This window comes from Lynx canadensis, chromosome A2, assembly GCF_007474595.2.
Source record: "Lynx canadensis isolate LIC74 chromosome A2, mLynCan4.pri.v2, whole genome shotgun sequence".
Lineage (NCBI taxonomy): Eukaryota > Metazoa > Chordata > Mammalia > Carnivora > Felidae > Lynx > Lynx canadensis.
Genome location: NC_044304.2, coordinates 111,873,186 through 111,895,439, shown reverse-complemented (window position 1 = coordinate 111,895,439; position 22,254 = coordinate 111,873,186). Strand labels below are relative to the sequence as shown.

The window sequence follows — 22,254 nt, the reverse complement described above, 5'->3', positions numbered from 1 at the left end:
AGACTTTGTTAAGTTACTTACTGAAGAGACTGATAGTTGAGAGGCCTGTTTTGAAGTATTTCAGTATTTCATTCAGATGTAGTTGCCTTTACTCCAGGCATAGGTTAGCCCTCCTACCTATGAGTTCCCCACCTCAGTTTTCCACTGAAGGCTGAGTATTCAACAAGGACTCTTTTTTGCTGCTTTTGAACCTTAACCTTCCCAGACATCTTGTAAGCCTCAGATTTTAGTTCTCTAATCATTCTGTTTCTAGTCTTGTGAAGTTGCACCTCATGATTGTGGGGCTAAGAATTTAAGCACACACTCAAGGGATCCCTGTAGAGATCTCTTTCTCCTGAAAAGACCCTCCTCTCTAATATTCTGTCCTGAAAATGTTGCTACCTCAACCTCCCAAAACTCTGTTCTTTGTCCCAGAAATTCCATGCTCTGTTTAGTATTTCTTTTCTTGTTACACAATCTGTTAAGTGCCTATAGTCAAAAGATCAGGAGAGAAAACCTTGCTTTTATTTCTCCTCACCCAGAGATTACAATGGTGCTCTGTCTGTCACACAGTATCTGAACAGTTTATTTGAATATATTGTATATAGTAATAGAGTGAATCCAGTCCCATTTACTCCATAATGGCCAGGAGTAGAAATACCCATACTTTATTAAAGGTAGAAATCACTATAAATACATCATTTGGGGTTATTTTTATACATGTTTAAAAGTCATTAATAGTCAAAGGATATTTCGGATATAAATGAGAAATTGTGATAAATACAGTACTAAGTACCATACTTTCTCTAATTTTCATAAGCACTAACAATATTATTAGGTAATGACTTCTAAGATCTATCACCAGAAAACAAAACAAACAAACAAAAAAAAGATAAATTTAGTTTTAATTATCTTCACTTCTTGATATTTAAATTTAAAAATATTCAAAATATTGTTTTCTTTTTTCCCGTTTTACCAGAATCACATTATCAAATCCTACCTAAGTCTTTAGGTATAATCATTTCTAACCACACTGACAAGAGTATTAAGATATTAAATGTACTTGTAACATTTAAAAACTGCCAAATGGTTGGTAATGATTTTGTGATTTTTCTTTTCTTTAATTTTTATACTAAATTAGTCGTTCAGTCACCATACAAATTTAGCTTATAGTAGCTTGAACACTTGAAATCAGATTTCAGAATTAATGTTTAAAATTTTGACCTTTTCAGTTACTAACCAGTATTGGTGACTGACTTGCTTGTTTCATCAGCTTACTTCATTATACAAAGACAGGTGGTATTTGTTTAACAACTTTTGGATTTTCCTTTGTCCATATTTTAAAATTTCTATGAGTCTTATTTGGGAAGATGGGTGCATGAGTATCTCAGAACTCTTAAATGCTTATTAGCAGAACTTAGGTCCTTAAATCAGTTATGAAGGATTTTTTTCTGATTAGCTGATAAGTTTAATATGAATTATTTCAGGTTACCTATACACTCATATTCATTGTGTCATTTATAAACCAGCAGGTGGCAAACTTGAGATTTTTTTATACTATGACTCTTGTTAAAGATGTACAAGTATTGAGCCATGTATCACTGGATCTCATGAATAGCTCCTTTGTTGTCCATGATTTAAAAATTAAACCCTCTAACTGTAGAGCCACTGGTATTTGGATAGCAATGCACTTTATTTATTTATGTATGTGTTTAGTTTTAATTTGATTTGCAGTTTCATCCTATAATTCTTTCTCTAAAAACCAGTTTTGAAGCATAAAAGATGCCAATTTGAATCCATTTTTGTTATGATTTCTATGATTAAGAATAAATTTTAGTGGTCCTTTTGTTTACTTTGGGGGAACTTTACATCATTTAAAGGGGCATGTAAAATTACTTTGCTCCCAGAACAGGCAGTATTCTTTTGAAAGTTCTAACAGCATTGATTCTCATGTTTTTAAACATAAAACATAATTTCCTCTATGTATAATTATTGGTTTTATTTTATTCCTCTAAATATTTCTGTATAAGTAAGTGTAATTCATTGGTAGTCACTGATAAGGGAAGATAGATTTAATTTCTTCTTTATACATTTGATTTTTAAAAGTTATGAGTTATACATCAGTTATCTAGGATCAATCAAGATTGATTATATTCAGGCATATGATTAAGCTGTGGGGGCATTTAAGTGAACATATTTCTAGGCATTGCATTCAGAAATAATACAACCATAATATATGATTTACTTATTTCTTTCTCTTTCTGAAGTCTATCTATTGTTAACACTACTTGTATGTCCTCTACAAAATTAATTTCCCTTCCTTAAGTTACACTCCTTCCTGTATGTCTGCATTGACCAATCTATTTGAACAGTCACTCTAGTTTGTTATTCTCTTTCAAATGGGGGAAGAATTAAAAAAAAAAAAAAGAAAAGAAAAGGAGTGACTAAAGACAAACCAAAGCTAGGCAACCTAGATACTTCATTATTTCTACATATAAATTGGATCATCTAGATGATTTCTACAATATTTAAATAAAATAAACTGTGCCTCATTAAAACCAAAAAATACTTGAAGGATTCTAACAACTGGCTGTTTGGTGGACTGGGTTTTCAAGACGTGGAAAATGAATTCACTAATTAATCAACATAAATGTTTGAGTTGTTTTCCAAATATCACAATAACTGAGGACTATTAAAGGCCTAATAACTTATAATTCTTCCTTCCTGCTTTTATATTTTTTAAGGTGAGAGGACTCAATTCTTTTTAAATGTAGAATATAAACACATCATAAAGGAAGTAAATTATAATCGTTTGATAATTTAATAGTTTAGTTTAAATGATTAAATAAGCCCCAAATCAAATTTAAGAGAAAACTGAAATTGACACTTAGGCTATACAATATGTATCACTCAGCTTTAGTGATCTCAGCATTAGGGCTTTCAAAAAAGAAACTTCTAATCAGAGAGATGCCTACATTGCATTAGTCTGCATGTATGCAGAGGACAAGATGCCCTGGTTTGGTCTAGTATATCCTCACTCAATCCTCCTCTTTTTTTTTTTAATTTTTTAATGCTTATTTATTTTTGAGAGACAGAGAGACAGAATGCAAGTGGGAGAGAGGCAAAGAGAGAGGGAGACACAGATTTTGAAGCAGGCTCCAGGCTCTGACCTGTCAGCACAGAGCACGACATGGAGTTTGGGCCCAGGAACTCTGAGATCATGACCTGAGCCAATGTCTGATGCTTAACAGACTGAGTCACCCAGAAGCCCCTCTCCTTTCTTTTATTTTCCTCCAATCTATCTCCAACTGTGAAACTCAGTTTTTGAGAAAGATGGCCCACACCCCAAAAACACCTTCTCATCTCCCTGTTTCCTGAGTCTCCCTGATGAGATGCCTTGTGATTTTTCGTGAAGTAAAATCAGAGATATGAAAATGGGAAACAGACACAGTGATTTCCATACTTCTAGAACACCATGTGCATCAGATTATAACACAGAAACACCTAAGCTAGGGTTGGCTCCTGCCCTGATGACTCTGACAACTGTCAGTTGTTCAAAGAGCCAGATTTTTGTTTTTAATAATGCCCTTTCCAACGTAATACTTAAATGTACACGTCTTGAATTTCAGTGTGAACACAGGGTCCTAGTCATGCTCAAATCTGGCGATGCATCCCAAACGGATAGCAGTGCTACTGGATAAGAGCAAGGGTCTGCTGAAGAATAAGGACCACCAACATCCCCACTAAAGTGTGTTCGGCCCATTGAGTCTCCACACCTCCGCCACCAACACGCAAGGGACTTGTGGAAACAAAGGAGAGTTGACGCTCCCTATGAGCAGGCTTGAGTCTAGCTCTTTAGAGTGTGGAATTCCTGGGTGAAAGTCCATAGGGGTCCTAGTGAATTTAGGAGTCTGGCCTTTCTCCATCCCTTCGGCTCTCTCTGCCTTTCTATTTCTTTGCCCACTGTGCCCCCACCCTACCCCGTGTATACGCAAAAGAAAGTTTTACACAGAATGAGCTCCGCGTTGACGTAGGCATCCCTCCCCTTCCATCTGGATACAAACCCAGAAGGGAGCAAGCAGGGGAGATGCGAAGGCAGGGATCGCGAGGATCATTGTGGTTAGGGTCCCCAGGGGGGGCCGATCAGGAGCCAGCCAAGAGTATTGGTTCTAGACCCACAAATAGATCAGGCTTTTCCCTCCTCCGTCAACCTCTCAAATCCCAATGAGGTCACTGAAATGAAAGAGAATCAGAGCAAGAGGCAGGGGGAGGAAGAGGACGACGAGGAGGGAGAAGAAACCCAGACGGAAAAAGGCCATCAGACAAGGTCGCTTTTTCTGGCGACACAGCAACTACGAGGAGCGTGGTGCTGAATATATCCGCCCGCTCAGCCTGGGGACCGAGGGACTCGCAGAAGCACTTTGTGTTACCACGAAAACAAAGGAGAGGAGACGAGAGCGAGAGGGAGAGAGAAGCTCTGAACAGTTCCGCTTTGGATCTCTGGGAAGCAAGGCTCATCTCCTTGGCAAGGAGAGAAAGGGAAGCCTGAAGGGTCTGGGAGGCTACGAAGGAAGCAGGTTTCCTGCGGAGACTTGGGACGCGGCAGAACTCTGGACAGCGCCTCTCGAGCAGGGCTCCTTTCCTCCTGGCTCCGCCAGGTTTCTGGCTCCTTCCTGAAAGCCCTTCTGCGGGTACACTCTCCTCTCCTGACCCCGACCACCGAACCCGGGAAAATCCGACGATCGCTGTCAGAACGTGCCAGGGGGCGGAGCGACTCTTGCCTCTGGCCCGGTCAGGGAAGAGGGTCTCCGGTTCTGGAAATCTAGTCCTCGTGGAGAATGCTTCGCTGGTGAAGAAAGAAAAGTTTTGGGGTCTGGTAGGGGGCGGAAGGGGTAAGGAGGATAGTGGAAGAAAGAAGGTGGATGGTTGGTTTCCCTCTCTGATCTGGAAGGAATGATGACCGAGGAAGGATGTGCACCAGCGGCCAGATTATTGGGAGCCTCTTGGTGCTCTCTGTGCTGGAGATAGGGCTGGGGGTGTCCAGCGTGGCCGTGGGGGCGGTCAGCTTCAGCCTGGCCCTCCGAGAGCACAAGCCGCAGCTCGGAGACTCGTCCCCGGTATGGAGCGGGGTGTGTGTACGTTGAGCCATTTCACTCTCTCTTTACCTCTTTACGGTGATGGTCAGTGTGCGTGCGTTAGTCACTCCCTCCCTGGGGAAGAAAATCATAAATCTCTGGCTTGCATGTAGGTTCTTGTTGGCAGATTATTCCTCTTTATGTTTGTCCCTTTATTTACTAATTGGCTTTTTCCCCCTCACCTTGCTTAAGACCAAATTAAATGGCTTTGTTTAAAGTGGTGGTGGTGGTTAGGGGGGTTCAGCAGTTTCCCCTGGCTGAATCTGCAAAAGGCTGCCTAATAGTGCTGATTAGGGAGTCACACCTGTCAAGGGCAGACTCACTTAGCCTGTTTCTTTTACAAGGAATATCAAAATGAAAGTGTTACATCATTTCTTGTATCAGGAACAAGCAAGGGTAGATTGATGCATGTATTTCTGGGCAACAGTGTCCGACTAAAGACAACACTGATAAAACAGAAAGAGAAATGTGGTATGCGTGTAAAAGGAATATTTTATCCCAGAAAACACTGCTCTTAATTTTTCTTTGCTAGCTTTCTGATACTTCACATCTAAAAACTCTTCTGTAAGTTCTAAGCAATAAGTTAAACAATAAATGGTAGGATATGTAACTACATTCTAATTGGAGAATAACTCGGCTTAAAGAGTACCTAATGCTCAGAGAGAATGTCATAATTTCCTCTAGGTCAGATGTCAGACCCAATGACCTTCTTGTTTACTGTGGGTGGAATCTCCAGGAAAGCTTTAGAGACTCTTTCCTTCCACCAAAGACCAATAAAATAACTCAGCACTATTCCTAGTGTGGCCCTGATTGTGAAAAATCATTTTTTTCTTCTCCTTTGAGTATATAGACGCTATATCCTTCTTGGTTTCTAGCTTGATTCCAGTTTTCAAGATAATTTAATAGGATGTTGTTCTGTCACTGATGATCAGTAGGTGTAATTAACAATCATGGCTTGAGTATTTTTGTTTTAAGTCAATGAAGAAGAAAAAAGACTATTTGTTTAAGAAAAATCGTTTCAAAGTAATTCAGATTTGAGAGACCTTCCAGCATTCCTAAAACTAGTACAATTGTGCTGTGGAAAATTAGTTTTTATATTTTAATTTTTCAAAGTGAAGCAAATGTTTTTAAACTGCAGAAGTTAAAAGGAAAAGTAAAAATGGTACTCAATTCTACCACTGAATGTTTCCAAAAATCCTTGTTCTGAATTCAGTAAGTTACTATCATCTCCAAATAATTAACTTTTTCTTTATTATGTAAATTTTATCAATATACATTTTAAACTTAAGTATGAAAGGCTAAAAGGCAAATCTTAAATTTGAGAACTTTACATCTTATATGTAATAGTGATTATTTTGAGAGTTGTAGTTATCACTATTTAAACAGAATTAGTCAGACTTTAAAACTTCTATCAGACAACTATCAAAATTGGATATAATATCAACATTTAAAACAAATGGGGCAAAATGTGACCTTTTGATGACTTATGAAGGAGAATCCTCAAATACTCTTCAAATCACTTCCCCTCTTAATTTTGAGAAATTGGATGAATAAACATAGGTTGTCTCTAAGTAGAATTAAAGTATCCACTTTATCTTTAAGAATTAAAAGAATGGTTACATTTGCTTGGCATCACATAAGGAAAATAGATTATTTTTTTCTCTTCCCAGACAACGTACCATTATCTAAATGAGCCAACATATGTATTTGTTACCAAAAATGAAAGTTTTGAATCTGCCCAGTAAAAAGCAAATAAAATAATTATTTATATACAATATACATGTAGTCATCATAAAGAATTATTTCCATATTTAACTGGCTCTTTAGAGTAACCAAAATTCACCTAGGGTGCTCAAACAACAGTTCTAAATTCTATTGTCTGATTCAATAAAATTTTTAAAAAATACATGTGATTGAATGGATTGAAACAGGGATGCCCCAACAAGTCCCTTTTGGGATCACTTTTATAAACTCAAGTTAAAAAATCAAATTTATGAAGAAATACTCAGTTTTGATCATTATTTATTAAATTATAGACTTCCTAAATTGATTTTTTAAATTGTTTTTCAGAGGTCATTTGTGATATAATCTCAATTATCTCTTATTTCTGTCAATGATGAATTCATATAACCAGTATTTATAGAGGGCTAACCATGTGCATTTTACTATTTAATACAAAGATTATTAAGATAAGTCAGAATAACTAGTAAATCAGACAAGATGAGTATATCACTAACTTTATCAGTGGTGAGAAATTAAAGTTTGACCTCAGAGAGATATAGGGGCAGATATAAGGGTGAGAGTATGGGGTGGTCAGTGAAATATCCATGGGATAACAATTACTTTTCTCTTGATCTTGGAAGTTTATTGGGACTTGTAATTTATGTAACACAGTGTTAAGTAATGCATCACAGAGTGGACTCCAAAGTCTGCCTGGGTGCGGATCTGTCATTTATTATCGAGATAACATCCACAGTTCTCATATTCTGTAAAACAGGCCTGTTAAAAGGAATACATGAAATAATGCTCTTAGTAAATATATAGTGTGTAGTGAGCACTGAATAAATGCAAGCCACTAATACTGGGTGCACAAACTGGCAGAAGGGCATAAGAAAGGAAAGCCTTTCAGACAGCATTGGATGAAGGCACAAACTGGGATGGGATGTGTTATGTTCCAGAAAGAATAGGCTCTTCTACTTTTCTGGGGCTTATGTGTGAAACGAAGATAAGGATAAGGATGGAAAGAGTGGTTGGGGCCAGACCATGATGCAAGGCTGTGTGCCAGTCTAAGGCAATAGACTTATTGCCTCATATTTTTAGTAATAATAATAATAATAATACCAATTCATACTTCCCAAAGAGATTCAAGGAGAAGCAGAGAAAAACTAGATTAAAAAAATTATTAATCTCTTTGGTATTTTATGAATTAAAAATATGTGTTAGTTATAAACACTAGCTGGGATTTTACAATAATTAGCCTGTCACAATAACCACAGTCTATAATCAGAGTGTGCTTTGATTGGTGCCATGAAGTTTTTTTCAATACATTATTGTCATTATTACAAGATGTCTGAATTAAATTTTAGAAATCAATAGAAATAAAACTGTACTGTGAAGGAATTATTTTTTTATGTATGGACTCTGACACAAGCTTTTTATCTAGTCAAGTACACTAAGAATTCAGGCAACTATTTTGATCTTTGAACCCAAATATGCAAATTTTGCAAAATGTGATTTAAAAATTAAATAGTAAAATAAAAGTCTTAGAAACCCAGGGGATGGATGCTTATATTTCTAGTCACTGTTTTATAATGAAGCAAAGGGTGATCAGGTTCCTGTCATGGGTTTAAAGATGTGGCCAATAAGCAGGAAAAAAAATTATTTCGCTATACAGAAAGAAAGTTATCAATCCCTTATAGGATTTTTGCTTCTTCCTGTTCATTTGTTATAGCTGATATAGTAACCTTGTTGAAGGAAGACATTACTGCTAGATAACAATGAATGAACTCTTGAGTAAACTGCTTTGGAAAAGAAAGTCATGTGAAATATAATTGACGTGTACAATTTATTGACAGAGTTCAATAGACAGAGCTATGTTTCCAAGTTGCTGTATGATAGTTACATTTCCCCATCAATAATGAATCTGTAATGGAAATGGACTGTATTTAGTACTACACAGATTCATGGTTCCAAGAGAGTTTTATTTTGCTGCTCTAGGTTGGCACTTGAAAATGTAGGGATTCAGATGGTTGTGTCCAGAACAACATCTAGTGCTAAGTTGTATTTGAGATATGGCATGCTAAATTCCATCCATCTATATCTAATACTCATTCTATAAATCAAAAGTATTAAAAGAAACTTTTCTAAGCCTTGTTTAGCCCACAGTCTTTTAAATATTCAAAAAAATATTTACCTTAAAATAATTAAAAGTTTGAATGACTTTGCTTATTTTTCTGGACAATACTTGATTTGTATATTATAACTTTCTCCAGATAATAAATCTGATACTTTAGGTGGGTGAAATTTATAGCATAATCAAGGCCACCTGTTAGGTGGACTCCTGATTTACCATTGCAACAACTCAGCCAATTGGAAGTTTGTGTTGAAATTAATCCTACATTAGCAATGTAAGGGAGGTGCTATATATAAAATGATATCTGCCTCAAAGTGTTATTTTTAATTTTTAAATCTATCCAATTCATTTAAGGAAAAATAAAACAATAAGGAGAAATAAATCTGAAACATTTGAAGTTACTTCAAATGCACAAAATTTGAAGCTAATGTGTCTCTAATCAGATAATATATCAATTTTCTCCAGCTTCAAAATATATAACATAAGAGACTTGTATATCTGAGCATGAGATGAAAGCTCTGCCCCACCTTCATAAAAATTACAAATATACATTTAAAACCAACTTTAGAATTAATTTTAATTACACAAGTAATTCATACATATTCTCATATCAAAGGGTTAAAAAAAGAATCAAAGCTGATATTCTCTTTCAACTCATCAAAATTAGCCACCATTATAAATTTAGTGTGTAATCTCATAGGCATTGCTCCACATATAAATAGTATTGTTTGAACATGTAGATCAATTTTGATTAAGTTTTGGATGTAGTGAAGCCCATTAATGGACTCTGTAAAGCCCAGGCAAAGAATCTCTTCCTTATTTGATGTATACGATTATTGTCAAGTGCCACTTTTATCTACTGGGGTTAGGGCCATTAGATATTGGCAATTAAAGAAGTTGGATAAGTCAAACTACTAGGAAGTGTAGTTATTATTCAAGGAACCATACTATGTGTCAAATGAAACATAAATAAAATTCTATTTCTGGTATTGATTGATAATGGTATAATAGAAGAAAAATGGTGACTTTTGTCATTATCTGATGAAGTATTTTGCTTTAGTCTATATTTCATCCTCATAAAGTGACATGTGCTTAAATTTTTATCTAGGGCCTGTGACAAATTATGTCTCAGGATTTTGGCCCTGATCTGAGAGTATAACTATCTTGAAGACTTTGGCATAGGAATATTAGGGGAAAATTGATAATAATTGCATCAGTCACCTTTTTGTGGACAGTTTCCTTGATACAAACATGATTTGAATAAAGTCAAACCCTTTCATTTGGATGATTTTGCCTAAAGTGTTCAAGTTGGTTTTCTTGTATTGACATGGTTATTAACCAGATCATCCAATACATGCTTCAAATGTGGCCAAGAGATTTAACTTTCTATATTAGCCCTCAGATAATATTTAATTTTTTTGGTTGGTGGCATAACCCACCCATCCAAACTGAAATGCTTGTCTTTAAAATTCTATAAGAACTAGAATAGATTTTGGTGAAAGTGTGTGTACACAACTACTAGAGGGGGAAAAACCCCAAAAATTTTATGTTCAAATAATGTTGGGTCATTTACTTATGAAGTAAACAGATTTTCATTTTACTACTACACTATATATATATATATATATATATATATATATATAAACTTATTCATTCAAATGAATTCTATAAATAAATAAGCTCAGAGTCTTAAATAATATTTGACTTTACTGTCTTAGTAATTTAGTAAAATTACCAGGTGGTCACTCTGCAGGTAGATGTTTATTTCAACATGCTAAATGGACAATTCCAGAATAAGTGGGTGGCAGTATATATTTTCATTGAGTATATTTCTAGGAGACAGAAGAAATTGTATGAGTACTTTTTTCTATTATATCGAAAACCATGCAACTTTTCTTGTGAATGCAGATCCAAGCTATATATACTACAGTCAAATTGAATGACAGGTTGGATTCATATATCCTACTCACTATAACTGTGGCACTGGATAACTTCTGTTTCTTTATGAAGTCAAGGAGAGAAATGCCGGTACCAGTTTCATGGATTACCGTCAATACTAACATTGGCATAGAATAAGTGCTCAGTGAGCATAAATCGCTTCTTTCTTCAACTGCCCTTATACTATCCTAGGACTGCCTGGGACCTAGATAACACCAGTACTACACTGGGTCTCAACATTTCTTCAACACCGTTGATCAATTTTAGTTTGACTCACCTTTTGTTTTTTTTTTTTCGTATATGGTATGTGTCTAGTTACCTTTTGATTTAATTCACAAGGTACATTATTAACTACAAAAATGTACCAAAATATCTGCATTAGACAGGTCATGTAAAATATTCAGCTTAAAACTGAATGGGGAAACAGCAGTAAGGCACCTCTCTCTCTCTCTCTCTCTCTCTCTCTCTCTCTCTGTTTTTCTTTTGGGGGTAAAGAGAATGGTAAAAATTCTATCATAAAAATATTCAGTAATAAGATAAATTAGACAATTATCTAAGTCAGACAAGTCAAACAGTGAGGATGTAGGAACCATTATTTATGCCATAAATCAAAGTCCTTGAAAACATGTAAAACTATATACGTTCTTATCGTTAGTCAAAATAAAAGTACAAATTAATACTTCTAATAAAGACACATAGTATTGGGACACCTGAGTGGCTCAGGTTAAGCATCTGATTTTGGCTCAAGTCATGATCTCATATTTCATGAGTCCGAGCCCCGCATCAGCCTCTGCGTTGTCAGAGCAGACCTTGCTTCAGATTCTCTGTCACCCCTCGTTCTGCCCCTCCCTTGCTTGCACTCTGCCTCTCTCAAAATAAATAAACTTAAAAAAAGATACATAGTATCTTGGAGGTTTTTATGGTTTTGCTTTTGAACCAATATTTATTACATGTTGTAGTATTAATAGATGCATCAATGAAATACCTAGATTTCAACAATGATTCTTATTAATTAGGGCTCATGGTTTTTAGCACCAGTATCAAGATTCCTGAGAAGAAATTCTAAGCTCCATTAGTTCGTGATTTATTATTAAATATTGAACAAAATTATGTGGTCAAGACAAAAAAAGAAAATATTAGTGGCTAAGAAGACCATTTTGGGAGACAGGGTGCCTTGAGCTATTTGTCTTGTAGAAGTAATACAAGATATGATTTATTAATAGTTAACTGTGTTCCAGATGTTTTTATATACATTATTATTTCTAATCTTAACAACGTTGTGAAGAATGTAGTATTATATAAAATTTATGTAGGGAAAAGGACCTAGAATCCACTTTTATTTAATCAGCTGAGTTAGTATTTAAAGATGGACAGTCTCATTTTAAAATCTGCACTTTTTCTATTGCATTGTGTGGAACATGGGAAATTGTCATGAAAAAGTCATTCACTGAAGTCTGATCTCATTATTTGCTCCCATCCCTGAATATATGAGTCAGGCAGAATGGCATAAAGATCAAGTCCCCATCACTGTTTGTACCTGTTTCCCAGAAGAGACTGACATAGTCAACTGATGAACAAGCACAACTTCCATATTCCCAGAAGAATGTGAAATATTAGACCAAATCGTTCTTACCTTTAGAGCTTAGGCTTTAGCCTTAAAAAGTAAACTGAAATTATGCATCTCAAATGATCATTACATATTATGAAAGCAAGTCAGGAATATACAAACCATATTTAAACGTAGTTCAAAATGTGAGTTATCAGTGAGGGATCAGGGTTGACTCCCTTGTGGGGGGAGCTCTTTATCCAGGCCTTGGAGATTGGGCAGGTTTCCAGTGGGCAGAGGAGAAAAAGAAGATGTGCTAAGCAGAACTATTAACATGTGTAAAGGAGACTAGACTTGTTAAAGCAAAGAGATGTTCACATAATAATTGGCAAGTGAAGATGTAGCTCACCCAGATATGATAAGACCAGCTTTAAAAGGGTCCTGAAAGAATGGTAAGACTAATCTGCCTTTGATTCCTAACTAAATTTGGTGAGCTTTGCTGGTTAGAACTTGATGATCATGAGGCCAAAGCAGTTGGACCGGGCATTGGTGCTCATTTCAAGGCAAAACACCAGCTCTTGATTCCAAGACATGTATCCTGTATCAGAAGAAAGATGTGAGGGAACTCTTGAGACTTGAGGGAAGTGTAAATCTACCATCACAAACGTAAACCCACTTCAAGTGGCTTTCCTGTTGATGGTGCATTTGTAAGATGTTCAATAATTCTTACAGCTGCCTGACATATAAGAGTTCACTTATTTAATTGGAAACATCAGCATTACATTAAGAAATGAAAATAGATTTGGAGGCATTAAGACTTGGGTTCACATTCTAGCTCTAACATTTGTTAGCTTAAGTTTGAGTAAGTCACATTATCTCCCTGAGCTATCAGCTAAGTTATCTGTAAAATAGCAATACTAATACCCATCTTATGGAGTTCAAAAAATTAAAATGAATACTTATATAAAGGGCTTGATACATGTTAAGTATTTAATAACTATGATGAGCCCACAACAATGACTGCATGCTATTGCTGTATGTCTGGAAAATCAATTTTCTGTACGTGGTTTCTATTTTTGTGTTAATAGAAATGTTATTTTTATACATTTCTGAAGGGTAGCTTTTTGTAAGGCCATTGATGAAATTGATCTTGGACTCAATGCTTGGTAACATTTAGGTCATATACCCTCTCTTAGAAAATATGTGCTTTTCATAACCAATTTCAAACATTAATAGTTGTGATTTAGAGTTCATTTTCCAGGGTCCTAGGAATATTATCTAGGTCAACATTGGGATAATTTTTGTGTGTTCTCCCAAATAGAGATCATGTATTTGAGTTTATCATTATTTTTGGCTAGGCTGTTGGAATTCTTATCTCTTTCTCTACTTGTTTCCTGCTGACTATTTTCCTACATTGTTTGCTCTGAAGAATTAATAATAATAACAGTCACATTAATAATAGTAACACTGGCAGCTTATGTTTCGAATATGCTGCATTGCCTAAGAATTCAAACTGCTGTGTTAGACCATTTATCTCAGCAGGATGAGTTTCTTCACCTAAGGAATGAGTACCTAGCAGATTTAGGATTTAGTGATCTAAATCACCTGAAGAGATAATGTGTGCATGTGTGTGTGTGTGCGTGTGTGTGTGTGTGTGTGTGAACACATGCATGTGCTCATATGCGTATGCAGGGGAGATTAAAAGATAAGAAATTCATACAAGGAAGTTGATAATTGTCACTGATATGCACTATATGCTGCGTTTAGGCTGCTAGTAACCCGACTTGGGTACAAGTTCACAATGCTGTGATCCTCTATGAGCTGCAACTTATTTCCATAACTGGCTGGGTTTCAGAAACTGCCAGGCATGTTGGGTGGACATTCTTCTATGGTGTTGACAATTCTTGGGAAGAACATAACTTCTAGTCCCCTGGAGTCCCTGGCTATTTTCAATTCTGTGAGAACAGGTCACAAATCACAGACTCAAAGCTGGCACGTACCCAAGGAAGTATTTTTTGTTGTTGTTGTTTCATCTTCACCAAATGTATCTTCTACATTTTAAATTTTGTTGTGTTTTCCACATGTATCAAGTTATGGACATAATATTTGAGTGTTGTCCAAATACATTACAGCATCTATGTTAATCTTACTCGAAAATGACATGAAGAAATCTTAAACAAAAATATAAACAAAAATTATGCAAACTAGGATAGCCCACATTAATGTAAAATTACCTTAAGCTATATACAAATACCTACTAAACTGTCATCACGACATAGGTCATAGAGAGGCCCTATATAATATATTATATATATATATATAGATATATATATATATATAGATATATAAAGTTTAAGCTGCTTTAATAAACAGAATGTTATTGACAATGTTTCCATACCTGGGTGTTCAATATTGATGACAACTTCTTGTACTTCCCTCCAGAAATAATTATCTTAAATTTTTATGTGTTTGAATTTTGAAATTCATTTATTTGTTGTAATGGCTAAAATAACAAAAATTTGGACTCAGAAGATAAACTCTTCGATTTTGTTACTGCTATACATGAGATAGTTTTATTTTGTTCCATTTTCAGGATTAACATGAGTAATGACTATACCTAACAATTATTTGGGTGATTGACACCTAAATGTGTAGTACTGCAAATTCAGTCCCTCCTACCAAAATTTATAATTTTCTTGCTACTTTTGGAGAAGAAACAGCTCTAACATCAAAAGCCTTATTTACTCAGCATATTCAAAATAGTCAACAGATTATTTTTTAAAAAGAAAAACTATCACAAAGCAGAATTGGAATAGAACACAATGCATAATGCATTAAATACAAGAAAGACTGAGTTCCATGAACACTGAAAGGGAGATGTGAGGGAATGGTGTTGTGAGAATCAAGACTGATTCTTTCTATACATTGAGGGATTTGGGTCCAGGGGCAGTCAGAAGTTTCTGAGGTTTTTGGACTTGGATTCATCTAGAAAAGTTTGACATGCCAATCAGCTACATGCTAGGTTTGATGATTTCTTCTGAAATTCAATCTTGTGATTGTTGGTTTCATTCAGTTACCTTACAGTCTCTGGAAAAGGTTTACCTCACTGCCTGCTGTGCATCCCTTTTTATCACTGTGGGGGTTTTCTTTCCATGTCTCCCTTGAGTGCTTTTGGTTCAATTTATTTTTTCACTGTAGTTGCCTCTTGCCCCATGCTACCTGCTAAGCCACCAAGATGGCCTGATGCTAATGGAGAACTGTTTAGCACAACAACATATCTGTTGTACATTTTATTCCTTTGGTATTTTATTTTTTGTAAAGGTGATCATATTTGTGAGAGGTCATGACGTTCTTGATAAAAATGTACACTTATCTTTTTCCAGTTGAATTTTTGAAATATTGAAAACTTCATAATTTTCTGGAGTGAAAGAAACATGGTATATGGATCTATGTGCTTTGCTTTTTTCAGTGCTCTGTTTTGGGGTGGAAAATAAGAAATTAGTTCTAGCTTAAGGGAAAAAATAACACTGCATAATTAGCAGGGTTTTCCATGGACTAAGAAAAGAAAGAAATATAAATAGGAAAGTGGAAAAGTGACTTATTTTAAAGATGAACATTATGCTAAAAATGCAAAAGAATTGGGAGAGGGGAAAGCAGAGGTCATTAAGGAGATTTGTAAATCTAATAAAGGCAGACAAATCCCAGGGAGCTGGGTTGTGGGATAGCATGGCTCAGGGGCAAGGACCCCTAGGGGTTAGGGATATGGAGATGGGGACCATTCCCTGTTGAGATCAATGGTAAAGACATTTAATGGGCCTGAGCTCATCCCACTGGGTTGGGATGAGTCAAGAAGAGGAATGACAATGTAGCATGGAGAAAGAGCTAAAACAAATCAGAAGAGTCAGGTTCCCATTCCAATTCTCATGCCAGATGCTTATTCTCCTTAGTTCTCTTTCCTATAAGATTTTGTCAACAAATATTGATTCTACAGCTACAGCATTTTACAGTCTGAGTTAGGTTCTGAGGATCTAGCAGTGAATACAATAATCATGATTCCTGATCTTCTGAAGCTGATAGATAGATAGATAGAGACATATAGATAGAGATATATAATATATATATATATATTATATATATACAATGAACAAATAATGCACAAACATCTAAAACATCTCAAGGAAGCAGTATTTTCTGAAGGATGATGAGGCATTACCCGGATGAAACAGGGGAAGAACGCTGTTCCAACTAGAGGGAACAGAATGGATAAAGACCCTCAAATAGGAAAGGTTTGATGTATTTGAAAAACTGAAAGAAGGCCAGGGTGACTGGATTTATGGCAAATGAGCAGAAGGAGATAGAATGCACTCAGTGAGGTAAAGAGGCAAAAAGGAAAAAATCACTTAAGGCTTTATACACAATTTGCAATGTCTTGATTTTTCCTTATTTATAATAGGAGACTATTAAAAATAATGGAAAGGCTTTAAACATAAAAGTGACGAGATAATATCTGCATTTAAAGAAGCTCATTTGGGGCTTCAGTTTATAAAATATATTTGAGTCAGACAAGAAGTTACAAGTCTAGTTAGGACGCTACTGACATTTATGATATTATGGTTACATGGATGACAGTGAAATATTGAAATAAAATGGAGGAAGCACAGATATTTGAGATACAGAGTTGACAAGACTTAGTGTTTGATTAGATGTCATTGTTGAATAAAGCATTAAGAATGATGGGGCGCCTGGGTGGCTTAGCCGGTTGAGTGTCTGACTCTTGATTTCAGTTCAGGTCATGATCCCAGGGTCATGAGATCAAGCCCTGTGTGGGGCTCCAGGCTGAGCATTGAGCCTGCCTGAGCTCCAATCTCTCTCTTTCTCTCTCTTTGTCTCTCTCCCTCTCCCTCTGCCCGTCTCCCCTGCTTTCACTTTCTCTCTCTTTCTCTATCTAAAATAAAAGAAATAATAGTAATAATTAAAAAACAAAAGAACAAGTCTCAGATTTGGGGACTGAGCAACTGGTAGGATCCCATTTACTCTTTTGAGAATTAGATGATTAGAAAAGGGAAAACTGTGTGTGTGTGTGTGTGTGTGTGTGTGTGCGCGCGCCTAGAATATAATTGCGTAGGATGTGGACAGACCAAGAATTTATTTGTGATCTGTTAGAGGTACCTGTGAGACAGAGACATGCTGTGGACTATTAGATGGGTCTAGAGTTCAGAACATAGGACTGTGGTGAAATCTAAACATGGGATCAGTCTATAAATACATTAAATACATTTAAAGGTATTTATAATATTATTTTTTTTAATTTTTTTAACGTTTATTTATTTTTGAGACAGAGAGAGACAGAGCATGAACAGGGGAGGGGCAGAGAGAGAGGGAGACACAGAATCAGAAGCAGGCTCCAGGCTCTGAGCCATCAGCCCAGAGCCCAACGCGGGGCTCGAACTCACGGACTGTGAGATCGTGACCTGAGCTGAAGTCGGACGCTTAACCGACCGAGCCACCCAGGCGCCCCCACTTAAAGGTATTTAAAGCCATGTTACTGGTTGAAATTACCCAAAACAAAGCCTTTAGTTCCTCTGAAATTCAGAAGCTGGATATTAATATGAAGGTAAGAAAGAGAGACTGAGAAGTTGTGACCAGAGAAATGTATGGAAAACCAAGAAAGTGTGGTGTTAGAGAAGCCCAAAGGAGAGAGCTTCCTTGTAAGATGCGGACTGTAACATGGAAGTCATTGGTGACCTTAGCAAAAGCAGTTGAAGTAAAGGACACATACTCCAGTGTGAAGTATGCTAAAGAAATAATGGGAAGCAAGAATACAGAAATAGTAAGTGTAGTGGTGTAGTGGTGGTGAAGGGGTCTGTGTAGAGAGAGAGAGAGCAATTAATGTGAAAGGATTTGGAGTGAAGGAAGGTTTTTGATTTTAAGGGAGATATTGGAACACTTCTGTGTGCTGAGGTAAATAATGGAGTAGGTAGAAAGGGAGAGAAAGTCTGAGTAGAGGAAGGGTGATTTAATGTAGAGATGAAGTGCAGGTCTTGTGTTGATACATTGTATTTTTGTGTATTTAAAAAAAAGAAAAGCAAGATGAATATGACTGAAGATGCAGTTTATCACACTGAATGGCAAATGGTGAGAGGAGCCTTGATGGCTTCTGTGTTCTCTGTCTCATCTGAGGGCTGTCATGGCTATAGGGGTAAAGAAGAGAATGCCATTAAAATGTTTCCTCTCCCTATCAGTTGAGAAGTATAATTAAGTCACACAACATAAACTGTATAGAGACATAGAAGTAATTTATTCCAAATTCATCCTTTTATAGATAAGTAAACTAAAGCTCTGAGAGTTAACACTGCTGGCTAACTATAGAACCAGGACAAGAGGGCAGTTCATCTAATACTTAGTCTAACCCAGTTTTCATAGATGCCTCAAAATATTGAGTAATCCTTAAGATAAATGCTGAACCGAAAGGAAAATGCAGTTATTTGTTTACTGTCTCAAACTGAACAGGAATGATCTCAAATTATTGGCACTGCTAAACTATCACGAAGATGTAAGTATTTTAACACATTTTAGAGGTCTCCCCCCAGTTGGGGGTTTCAAGAAAACAGCTTTTTACAGAAATTATGGCATATTCTCTGTGGTGCTTTTCCAAAGCAACAGGGAAATTGTAGTGAATTTTTAGAGGTTAGCAAATTTTCCAAACCCACAAGAGCTAGTGATCAATTTAGGTAAGTAAGTGAATTGCTTTCAAGAAGCCTCTAAAAAAGAGATTCCAAAGCTCATTTATCAATCTATACACATTCAAAGAGCTTGGATAGGGAATGTCAAAGTCATATAATTCTGAATATTTTCTGTCTGAGGGTTTTCTTCTTAGTTCAAACATAAAGAAATCAAAATTAAGAGTCAGATTTAGTATACAATTGGCCTAAAGTGGCTAGGAACAAATATGTGTATATGCATTGTGCCTTTATCCAATACTGTCTTAAAAATTGTCAAAATATTTTATAAAGATAGATGACTTTAAAAGGGCCACATTTAAAAAAGGTGCACTTTTTCACAAATGTATCCTTGGCTATAGATACAGCAGAGTGTATTTACTAGTGTTAGGGTAAGCTGAGTTTTCCACTGCAATGTTAATAAATTAAAATATCATTATAAAAGATAATAAGTATTCTTATTTATACCCCAGTCACTTATAAAGTAAATGATTTCCTCAAAGGAACAGGTTTTGTTTTGTTTTTGTTTTTGTTTTTGTTTTGGAGAAAGAGGTATAACTTTAACTCATGATTTTGCTGTAGCCAAGGGGTATCACCAAACATCTTACGTCTTCAGACCTTCAAAATAGTCTTAGAGGGGTACATAAGGAGTTTAGGAAATATCAAGGGGAAAGTATCTGATAAGTTAAAAAATACAAATTTGGCAGACATCACCCATTGAATTATCAGGGAAACCAGGCCAATAGAAATTAAATTGTCTCTAGAGCTCACACATAACTGAAATGAACTCGTTTTGGAAAGCATCGTATCTCCTGGGTGATATTTGTGGGGGGAACTTTTTTCTTTGGCTTGTGACTGTAATTAAAATCAGGTGTCATCTAGATTTGTACAACTAGAGTAGTCATTAGCCACATATGGCTATTGAACACTTTAAATGTAGCTGATCTGAGTTGAGATGTGCTAAAAGTATAAAATACACATTTGGATTTCAAGGACTGAGTATGGCAAAAAGGACTGCAACATATTTCAAACTTTTCAATGTTGACTTCATGTAGAAATGATAGCAGCATGAATATATTGAGTTGAATAAAATATATTCAACTTTTCATCTTTTTCTTTTTTAGTGTGACTCTCAGAAAATGCGACATTGTGTATATGACTCAAATCTGTGCCTTATGTTGGATTTCTAATTTATCTGATCCAGAAACATTTTTCTTATCAAAAGAAGTAATTAGCTCATCAGGAAAATCTTCATGCTTTGTTTACCTAAGACGTGAACTATAGATGAGGAAAACCTTTAAGACTATTTGAGCTATTAGTGGACTAGAAGGCTAAATTGACTTAGTTGGCTGGTAGAAACAGTATGCTAAGTGTTCAGGTACAGTATTTCCCAAAATGGACACCCAAGTTACCTTCCCCCACGACATAAGCCTTTCAGCCTTTCTTTTTTATTTTTTTATTTTTTTTTTTAATTTTTTTTTCAACGTTTATTTATTTTTTATTTTTTTTGGGACAGAGAGAGACAGAGCATGAACGGGGGAGGGGCAGAGAGAGAGGGAGACACAGAATCGGAAACAGGCTCCAGGCTCCGAGCCATCAGCACAGAGCCCGACGCGGGGCTCAAACTCACGGACCGCGAGATCATGACCTGGCTGAAGTCGGACGCTTAACCGACTGCGCCACCCAGGCGCCCCCAGCCTTTCTTTTTTAAATGGTGAAATCCAAATCTTTGTCTGACTTTTCATTAAGGGGATTTCAGGTATCATTTGGCAAATACCAAAAGTGTTTTGAGAGAGGAGAGGCTTTTCCCCACCTCTCCTACTAACTGGAAATTCAGTCATTCATTTATCCATTCGCCAATGAGTTTTCATTGAACTTTTTGTAAGTGTGAGGTCCTGTGTTAGTGCCAAAGTTTTAAAGGTAAAAAATATGTAATACCTGACTAGGAGTTCAGAGCCTTCGGGAGTGACAGATATGTAGTGAATAATTACCATAAAATATTATCAGCGCATCAGTGTTATAATAGACTTGAATATAATATATTTTGTTAGGTTCTGACTAGGAGTACATGCAGGGATTGAAAAGACTTCACAAATAAACAATATTTATACTGGATCTTGATGTGTAAGAAAAAAATTTTCCAATTAGAAGGAGAATATAAACATTTATTGGCACCTGCCACATACCATAACAAGGCAAGCACTTTCACTGGATTGTTTCTTTTAATTTCATAATCATGTGATATTAGTATTAGTCTCCTCATTTATATAAAATGAATGAAGAATAACATTTATTATAAATGATATATTCAGTGTCAGAGAGCTGTGATAGTGCCATGGTAGATACTCAAGAAATACCTCATAAATACTGGAGAAATGTCTGCTAAAAATGAGTGGGGTAAAAACAGGGCCACTTAGATTAGGGATCAGAGAATATCAGTGCAGGGAGGAACTCATGAATCCCATACAGTCCAACTCTCTCCTTTTAAAGATCAAGCCCCAGAGAATTCAGTTGACTTGTCTAATATAGTCAAATGACAAAGGAAGACTGAATGGGAGCCTAGGGGTTCTGTTATAAAGTACAGAACATTTTTCTCAACAGTGCATGGTCATAGCCTTTTAGCCCATGACTACAGAAAACAATTCCATCAAAAGCTGCACTTTGGTAACAACACATATCAAACCCTACTGTCATTTCTCATAAGTCTTCAGCTTGTTTGTACAAGATTCCTTTGTGTATTCTCCTGTTTAGAGCTGCAATTACAATATTAATGATAATGTTTTCACATAATTTCCTCCCTTTTAAAAATTCTAATAATTTTCCCTCCCTTTTCCTTGCTTTCCTGAATATTTGCTCCTTCAATAGGACCTTTAACAGGATCTTATTAAAGCAGTTATAGTAATACAAAGCCTTAAGGTATACAGGACCCTAGAACTTTGCAATTAATCAATTTGACAGATAATTACTGGTCTTAGTTTAAATGAAGCACTTTGCTGAGAATTTGGAGAGAGATAATTATCTGTGCTTTGGATCCAAGAGCTTTATACCTGGTGTCACATATGTATGCAAACAATAACAGATATC

At 35.9% G+C, this 22,254-nt stretch overlaps 1 protein-coding gene across 2 annotated transcripts in view; it reads left to right on the top strand.

Moving 5' to 3' along the window:
* Positions 1-4,886: 4,886 nt before the first annotated feature.
* The window catches only part of TMEM196 (transmembrane protein 196), a 50,391-nt gene continuing 33,023 nt past the window's right edge, over positions 4,887-22,254 (top strand). For both annotated transcript variants that reach the window (XM_030308066.1, XM_030308065.1), the window contains exon 1: positions 4,887-5,114. In XM_030308066.1, coding sequence (XP_030163926.1) covers positions 4,950-5,114 — 165 coding nt within the window. In that variant the 5' untranslated portion in view covers positions 4,887-4,949. The remainder of the gene's footprint in view (positions 5,115-22,254) is intronic.